We start from the raw sequence: 8,931 nt of genomic DNA, 5'->3' as shown, positions 1-8,931 counted from the left end.
AGACCTTAAAAAAAAACCAAACCAAAACAAAAAAAAAACCCAAAAAACAAAAACATGTGTTTTGTTCACTGCTGCAGTGAAAAAAACAGTTCCAGACCCTTAAAAGCAAAAGCTAACTTATAAATATAAGCTACTGAATGTGTGAAGAAATCTCTGAATCTGTAATTGTACAGAAAGTATGGGGGGAGAGAAAACGTCCATTCCTGTTGATGTGACGGTGCGTGATCTGCAAATAGCGTGTCTATTCTCAGCAGTGGCACTGGGAGGCACTGAGCTCTGCAAGGCACGTTTCTAGTCCCATCTTCACCACTTTTAGACCTAGGTGTCAGTTCAGCAGAGCATATTTTATTGGTGAATCTCTATAGCGGAAAAGCCTAAAATACATCATTATTAAGTATGCACTTAAGGACCCTTTGGAGTAAGTGCAGCTTTGCAACAAAGGAAATTCTATTTCAACATACGGAAAGAAATCTCAACTGTGAAAGTGGTGGAACTTTTGAACAGGTTGCCCAGAGAAAGCTGTGACATCTGCCTCCTTAAAGATTTTCAAAACGTGACCGGACAAAGTCCTGAGCAAACAAGTCTAACATTAAGGTTAACCCTGCGTCAAGCAGGAGGTTGGACTAGAGAACTGCCCCTGTTCCCCTCACACCAAGGCTTCTTTGAAACTAGATCTTTCTACGATTTTATAACTTCAACTCCTGGTATTTAAGCATTTGCCCAAGATAGCGCCTTGCTAGGACAGCAGCTCCATCCCATTAAATGGAAACTGGTTTTCAATTACCTTTTAATACTTTGTGTAGCACAGCAAGTGAAGATACCTTTCTTCCCCTCTTCTTTGCCTCTCCTCCATGCCAGCACTCCTCCCCTCATCAAATAATTCAATTTAACCTTGCTTCAACTGGAGACAAACGCTGACTTGTGTTCATTCAGGAAGGTGACCAGGCAGGAGGGAGAAGGCCATAGCTGAGACCATGAGATGCACAGGTACGAACACGGCTCCCAGCCATGATGAGGTGCAGCTGAGATGGGAATACTCAGAAGCCATTGGAGAAAATCACTGCCTGCAGCACCACAACCAAAACCCCCCCATAACTTCTGGCCTGAGGGTGTGAGACTCTCTCCCTTCGTCTTGGGATGGGGAGAGGGAAGGGGAAGCTGCACTGTGTGGTTTTATTAGAAATACAGAGGGAGGGAGGGAGGTGATAGGGGAGGGAGGATGAGGAGCCAGGCAGACAGGAGGAAGATGGAAGTGTGAGGGGGTAGGTACGTGGGAATTTGTATAGGGAATGGACAATGTTATGTGTACTTGGGGAAACACCATCGTATGAGTACATATGAAGGAAAGGAATCAGGTCTGTGGGGAAGGGCAAGAGGCCCCGGTAGTGAGACCTATGCCAGAGAAGGTGGGCTCTCTTCTTTATCTGTCCTCGGCTATCATAAGAAATTTACAGGAGGAGTTCTGGTCCAATTGTGACAAAGCTGCCACATCTCAATAAACAAACAGGGACTTGAAATTAAATTCATGTGAGAGGGACCTTGGAAACAGTAGGGGGTACAAATATCAGTTGTGTCTCCGAGGTATGGGATTTCTTGGGACCCGTTCTCATTTGCTTATGTGTATTTTTAATTAAGTAGAATTTAATTTGATGTCCCATTAGAAGTACATCCCAAGGGAACTGCTATATGCCCCTTATCAAGTGTTTCTATGCTTCTCTCTTACAACAGGGTGACTTTTGCACTGGGATCAGCTTTTATAAATAAATAAAGCAATCTATCTGTAATTGGAGAGTCTAGTGTTACTAAACCCAGGACTTTTGCAAGACACCCCTGCAGTACCTTAGTTTCCATTTATCAGCTTGTATTTGTATGTGCCTGTGCTTCAGAAAATGTTTAACCAAGGAAGAAACTGTCCCTTATCCCCATCCCCACTTATTTCACGGAAGAATCCATTGTTTTGATGTAAACTTTATTTGTGCATGTGAAAAAGGCTTTGCGTTTCACATTAGTGACAGTGAGAGGAAAGAAGGGGAGAAGCTGTCAAATGACTGTGTTGGTTAAGGATGGTTAAGGAAGGTTGCAGAGCTTAATTCCGGACTGATGTTTTTCTTCTCTTCAGCGCCTTCCTCCTTTACCACCCATTGCTAAGGACAAATACAAAGAAACTTGTGAGAACAACATAAAGCAAAGTTGCGGTACAGGGAAATATAAAGACTATCTGAGCATTGGTTACAAACGTTCCCAGGTCTGTGTTACACTTTGAAAAACACTTTTTGAAACTAGAGAACTCCAGTCCTGTCTCCAGTCCTCTACCATATACCGATACTACCATAATGAGATTCCTTACTGACGCATTCAGGTATAGACTAGGCTTCTTCATACTTTGGTTTGATTTATCTAGGTGTGGGCCACATTAATGTGGCAGGGTGATGTGGAAAACTTGTGCTGTTCTCTGCTTTGAGCTGGTAAGTGCAGGTAGATCCCTCTGCTTTTGACCCAGTGAATTTCTTTCAAAAGGAAAGAAAGCTAAGCTGTTCTAAAAGGCCACAAAAAGTGGACTCATGGTTCCTGTCTGTCAGCTTGATAACTCTATTCTCATGTTTCACTATTTCCGCACACTTATATCTGTTTTGTATGTTCAAATGTGAAGCTCTTGGTTTGGTCCTGAATTTGTGTTAGAAAAAAACCTAAATGAACTTCCACTGTGGTGCAGATGAAAGCATCACCTAAACTTCCACTGGCCTTTTTTCTGTCACTATGTGTTTCAGGTTTCTCTCTCTGCTATCCACCCCTATCTGTGCAACTTTATGGGCACAGTTATTTCCACTAGTTGCCTATCTGCAAGGAGAAATGATCCTTCAAGTACAACGCAGCCACTTCTCTTATTTACATCCCTTCATCTAGTAAATGTATACCTGAGCTGAAATACTGCTGACTTCTTGGAAGTCATTTGTTGTTTCATGGTTATTAGGAGGACCTCTCACTTACAGATGGACTGGACAGTGGAAGTTGTACCGCCCCTGGGAGTTCCGCCTCCGGAGGATCTGGCCTCCTGGGACATCATCTGAGAGGCCCGGGATCCACTGGAGATCCCGCTGCTGGTAAAACCTGATGAATGGGTTGAGCCTCTGGCACCTACAACAGTTACAAAGGAGATGTTACTGACTGGAAGGAAGCTTACAGGATAATTATAAACTACTATGCTTTTTAAAAAAGTCAAGGCTAGCAAACGTATCAAAAGACAAGAAGACTGCTGATTACTTGACTTGTTCCATCAGCATACTGCTTTTTAGCTGCCACCTTGAGGAAAGGACATTTGCGGTGTTTTGTGGCTGTTCCCAGAACACAAAGAACATCTACGACTCTTGCACAGACTATTTTTGATACATTTGGATCTCCAAAACAGTTTCAGCACAGTCTGTCTCTGCTGAAATCGCAGTTTTCTGAAGAGCTGCTTGAGGACTGTGGAACAAACCCTGCAGGAACTAAGGATTGTTGCAGACCTCACCGCTCGCTGTTCCAGGTGACAGATATGCTCCTTTCACTTCACTTTCCACAGCATAGACCTATGCATAATAGATACCTGTAGAATTCAAACACTGCAAGCTGTGGTAGCCAGTGGCCAATTTATATGTATGTGTCCATCTCATTACAAATAAGCCTTAAGCAAAGTATTCCATTGCAAACTGTTCTTCTCCTGAGGGAGGAGTAAAGCATTAGCAATGACAAATGTTAGTGATAATGCTTAAAGCATTCCTGGAGGATGCTCAAATATTTTGGTGATGAGCTTGTTATAACATCTTCTGTAAAGTGACACTGAACAATACTCATGCTCTGCTGCAGAATCAGCCGCTCCTTCGAGCGTGTTTGTTCTGGGGGGGAGGAAGGGTTACAGTCTGAATGAAAAGGTTAAGAAGATGTGTTTGAAGAGCGAGAGATTTCAGCGAGCACCTGCGGAAATGAAATCAGGCCCTTTTAGCTCTCAATCAGGCAAAGAATGTGTGGCAAGCTCTCCTGCTGCAGGGAGCCAAAGCTCACACCTGCCTTGGCAATGTTACAGAGCGAGCATTTTTCACATGGATAAAAGCTCTTTTGGAATATCTCCTGTAGACATGGCTAAGGCTTCCTTGACTCACGCAGATTTCTCCTGACCAAAACAGTGGTTTTCATAAAAGTCCATAATTGATATAGACACTGCAAGAATAAAGTTAGGCGTTGTTAAATCTTTACTTTGCTTCTCTCTCGTCTAAAGCTTCTCAGCACATGAAGGGATGCAAGTCTGCAGCCTTGTAGTTTAGAAACAGCAACTTCATATTCTCTATAGGGCGTCACCACTGAAGAGTTTGACACTGGTTATGGGTGTGCTGAGTACTGCTTTACAACCCATATTTGTAGCAGAAGGCAAGATTTTGCATCTGACTCTGCTCTAGTATATGATTAAATTAAGTAATTGGCATCTCCCATGTACTAGGGTTTCTGCTGCTAATGCAGCATGGCACCTGAGAGCAGCTCTTCTGCTCTTCACTGTCTCGGGCCTCCTCCTCTCCTGACCCTCTCTCACATTCTGTCCCTCTGCCGCTACCATCCCTTAAGCTCTTTGCTATTGAATATTCAATAAACACCATATTCAGTAATCTAAACTCACTGATCAAATCATACAGAGTAAAAATTACAAAATGCCTCACAAGAGTCACACGCAGTATCTCTCCAAATGACCCTCACGTCACTTATTCCCTCACTGTCTAAAGAGCCTCATGCTATGAATAATATTGGCAGCAATGCAAATCATGTCTTTAAAAAACCAAACTTGAGTATCCTCTCAATCGAGCTTATCGCATTTTTTACTATTAAAAGACCTAAATCTAGACCCTGGCCAGCTCACCCGGCCAACCACCCACTTTATGGCTGGAAGAGTCAGGTTCAGCTCCATCCTTCAGTAGACTTCTAGTTGCTAACTACAAAAGGAGAAGACCAGCGGCTGACCAATATGGCAGAGATCCTCACCTATAACCAGCCTGCTGCTTAGCACACCCCTGACACGTGGGAGATGTGGGTCCAAGAGCTCTAGGCAGAAACCGTTTTGAAGCCTTTATCCAAGGTCAACAAACTAACTACTATGCTGCTGGGTAAAGCAGGATTGCATGGGGCACTCTCTTCCGTGGAGTTATGCCTGTTTAGAGGCTGCCTGCTGAATCAGGTCACACAGGCAGGACTGGCGGGGAGAATACCTTGTGCATGAATCCCACGGGATCTGGGGTTAAACAAGTGCCAAGCTGCTTAGAGTCGTCAGGTCGGGGATTGCTCTGTGCATGCGACAGAAAGGCAAGCACCTGCAGGGTTAGCTCATGTGAAAGCCACCTATGCCTAATTTTAGTAGTTAGATATGTGCTGTCAAGGATGTGTATATATTCTCTTCGGGAATTCAGCTCTTGGACTGCAGCTAATTTCCCTCTGCTATAGCGTTTGTGGAAGGTTTTATGCGTTCTTACTGTATGGATGTATGTGAGTAAAGAGCAAGGGAAGTCTGGTAATTTATATGAAATGTAGGTACACAGATCATGTTCTTGCATAAGTGTATCATTGCTTATTGCTACCGTGACTTTCCATATTATTGATGATTCCTAGCAGAATGGAGAGATAGCACAAACTTCAAATAAATGCTGCCCTGAATGTCATGAATACCACATAGGTATGTGTACATTCGTGCGTATCTACCTGCACAGAAAACACCCTTAATAGCATCCCACTCATAACATGCGGTTAAATATAGGAATTTTTTGTCTTCGGTGCTATATAGGAATATAGGACAGAAGAGATCAATTGGCAAGCTGATTTTCAAGGAAAAAAATTAATTGTTTTTCCCTATGCCCCGAACCACAAAACCACAAACACACGAAATTGCTCATACCCATTTGTTGGAGAGTAGAGGTAGGGCCTCCAGAATGCACACCTCCACCAGACGCTCTTGCTTCTTGGGACATCATCGATGAAGCAAGCGATCCTCCTCTGATCCCGGAGGAAGTGAAACCAGCGTTGCGGACGTTTTGGTCGGACATTTCTGTTTCTGATGGTGTGGAATCCACTGAAGCACTGCAAGGCTCAGCCAATCTTTTTATACACTGTCTAGCTAACAGCAAAGAAATGAAACTGCTCCCATGATCAGAAAAAAATGAAACCAAAACTGATCCTAATCTGGGAAAAGAAACTGAACTTTGGAACATGCTTTTTTTTTGCTGTTGTCAGGGTGAAGTTTAGGCAAACCAATTAATTTCCACTTATGATACTTTAAACAAATTAGTAGCGTATGAATCATTGATTAGCCACTGATGTGTCTGAGAACTTTGCTTCTTTTGGATTGCACTCTATTGTACTGAATTGCACCCGTAGAAGACAGACCCTCATTTTAAGAATTAATACAACTCTGAGTAAAGAATCATAGGATCATAGAATGTGTTGGGTTGGAAGGGACCTTTAAAGGTCATCTAGTCCAACCCCCCTGCAGTAAGCAGGGACATCTTCAACTAGATCGGGTTGCTCAGAGCCTCATCAAGCCTGGCCTTGAATGTCTCCAGGGATGGGGCCTCCACCACCTCTCTGGGCAACCTGTGCCAGCGTCTCACCACCCTCATTGTAAAGAACTTCTTCCTAACGTCTCATCTAAACCTACCCTGCTCGAGTTTAAAACCATTGCCCCTCATCCTATCGCTACATGCCCTCGCAAACAGCCCCTCCCCAGCTTTCTTATAGGCCCCCTTCAGGTACTGGAAGGCTGCTATATGGTCTCCCCGGAGCCTTCTCTTCTCCAGGCTGAACAACCCCAACTCTCGCAGCCTGTCTTCACAGGTGAGGTGCTCCAGCCCTTTGATCAGCTTTGTGTCCCTCCTCTGGACCCACTCCAACAGGTCCATGTCCCTCTTGTGCTGAGGGTTCCAGAGCTGGACACAGTACTCCAGGTGGGGGCTCACGAGAGCAGAGTAGAGGGGCAGAATGACCTCTCTGGATCTGCTGGCCACGGTTCTTTTGATGCAGCCCAGGATGCAATTGGCTGTAGACAAAAAGACAGGAGACAAAAAGGCAGCAAAGTGGTGGTCATGCAGATACTGCAACTTGGGTTGGTTATAGCACCCAGAGTTCACCTGTGGTACAGCTGCCCCTGAAAAAAAAAAGGTTTACAGAGAGCTGGAAATAATAACTTGGTAACAACCAATGGTTGAAATTAATTTCTTTATGGAAGGAACTGTTAGGGGACCTTGTATCACGCGAGCAGATTGGCACAGATGTGTTGTTCTTCCTTATGCAAATCCTGCTAAAGTGGTGCCTCCATCTTTAATGAACAGGCCTTTACAAATGGCACATGCTCCTTTATTGTAGTTTTTCTTAGCCAGTAGTTTAAATAAGGCCGTTTAAAAATCCATGGTCCTCCTCCCATAGGTAAAGAGGAATATCTGATTAGGACACACAGGGATAGCTCTCAAAGTGGAAATATACAAAATTAAAATACAGCATTTTCATGGTTGTATAATATCTATATCTTATACATGGTGGGTTATAGAACAAAGGATGCAAACTCCGTTCCTCTCTTCTTATATGAGGTATTTGTCTGAGCCGTGGGATATCTGATCCGTGTACCTCTGAGCAGCACTGCTCTTTTAACGCTCTTCCTTCATTCAATTTTTCTTTATATGTTAGTTTTCTTTAATTCTAATGTTTGTTATTTTTATTTTCTACTCTGCTTGTATCAGGGCTTCTGTAATTATGATGCATCTTTATCCCCATAATTTCTCAAGTCTCTCATTTATCATTTTGAATTACTTAATGTTATAAAATATCTAAAGTTGCAGATTAAATGCAAGTAAAATTCTATGTAAGAATAGGACAATTAATGCTATAGGTCCTCTTCAAAGTGACAATAAAACCAAACACGTCACTTTCTTTGTACATATTGCTACAGATCCTTCCTTCAAAACTGCTAAAATCTTTTGGTGCTTTGTTGGTATAATTTATTTAATATTCCAAACAGCTCATCAGGAAATGGCGATGAAGTCTGGCAAAGCCATGGGGAATGAAAGCTTCACAAAGTTGCAGAGACTCTATACGTGATGATCTTTTACCCAGTCCTAAACCACAATTCATAACGGATACACACAAAGTTGTTTAACAAAAAATAGTTAAAATTGGATAAAGTAAAAGAGTTATTGCAAGCAAAGTGCCTCAAGGCAACTAATGATTGGCAGAGACATCAGTTAAAAATAAGGGAAAGGAGAAATTAATAGTAGTCTCATGAAAACAAGGAGAAGAAATTTAGTGTAATAAGGAAAGGAAAGCCACTGGGGGGATTCAAGGGAAACCTCTGTTTACAAGTGTGCCATGGACCTAGTCAGCAAGGAGGTGGCTCTAAAATCTGCTACATGGTTGCAGTGAGTTGGATGAGGAACATGTGAGTAGGCAGAGATAACAAGGTGCTAAACACAGCAGAGCTCTGCCCACCTTCATGCTCTTGTTCCTGTAGTGGCGCGGAAAATCTAAGTTATAGAGAAGTTCTGACCTGGAAGGGGTTTGCTTTTACTTGCTTTCAGCTTATTATGAAAACCTGGGACAACCTCTTGTATGAAAATAAAAAGAAAAGAAGGTCAATCTCTTGTATGTGTGTCAGGGCTCAGCCCGCTATCAGGTCTTAACAGGCCTGGCCAGCCTCCCCTGGGCATTCAGTCCCTGCCTGAGCCATGCTGTCTGCAGCTCCATCACAGCCATACCTCATTGATCCAGACTGAGCTGCAGCCTGTTGACCTTGGACCTGCCTGGTTGGCAAGGATAGACTTGCCCAGCAATCACTGGACTGTGACTGACCCTGTCTACCATCACCATGACTGAACGTGATTTTTTGACTCATGTTTCTGGCTTAACCGTGGACTTTCCTCACCACTACACACT

The 8,931-nt window shown here is 43.3% G+C and overlaps 1 protein-coding gene across 1 annotated transcript; it reads right to left on the bottom strand.

Annotated features, from left to right (window-relative positions):
* Positions 1 to 1,970: 1,970 nt before the first annotated feature.
* Positions 1,971 to 6,138, bottom strand: LOC134510737 (interferon alpha-inducible protein 6-like). The gene is made up of 3 exons (XM_063323977.1): positions 5,909 to 6,138; positions 2,989 to 3,135; positions 1,971 to 2,144 (listed from the first exon to the last, which is right to left on the bottom strand). The coding sequence occupies exons 1-3, from the start codon at positions 6,054 to 6,056 to the stop codon at positions 2,116 to 2,118; spliced, it is 324 nt and encodes a 107-aa protein (XP_063180047.1). The 5' UTR covers positions 6,057 to 6,138; the 3' UTR covers positions 1,971 to 2,115.
* Between the last annotated feature and the right edge of the window lie 2,793 nt (positions 6,139 to 8,931).

This window comes from Chroicocephalus ridibundus, chromosome 2, assembly GCF_963924245.1.
Source record: "Chroicocephalus ridibundus chromosome 2, bChrRid1.1, whole genome shotgun sequence".
Taxonomy (NCBI): Eukaryota; Metazoa; Chordata; class Aves; order Charadriiformes; family Laridae; genus Chroicocephalus; species Chroicocephalus ridibundus.
This window is presented reverse-complemented; position numbering and strand designations above follow the sequence as displayed.

Excerpts from the sequence above, each read along its gene's own strand:
- LOC134510737 (XM_063323977.1), bottom strand. The coding sequence starts at position 6,056 with ATGTCCGACCAAAACGTCCGCAACGCTGGTTTCACTTCCTCCGGGATC. Across the intron at positions 3,136-5,908 it reads CTCTACTCTCCAACAAATGG|GTGCCAGAGGCTCAACCCAT; the intron begins GTATGAGCAATT and ends TAACTGTTGTAG. Across the intron at positions 2,145-2,988 it reads TTCCACTGTCCAGTCCATCT|CAATGGGTGGTAAAGGAGGA; the intron begins GTAAGTGAGAGG and ends ATTTGTCCTTAG.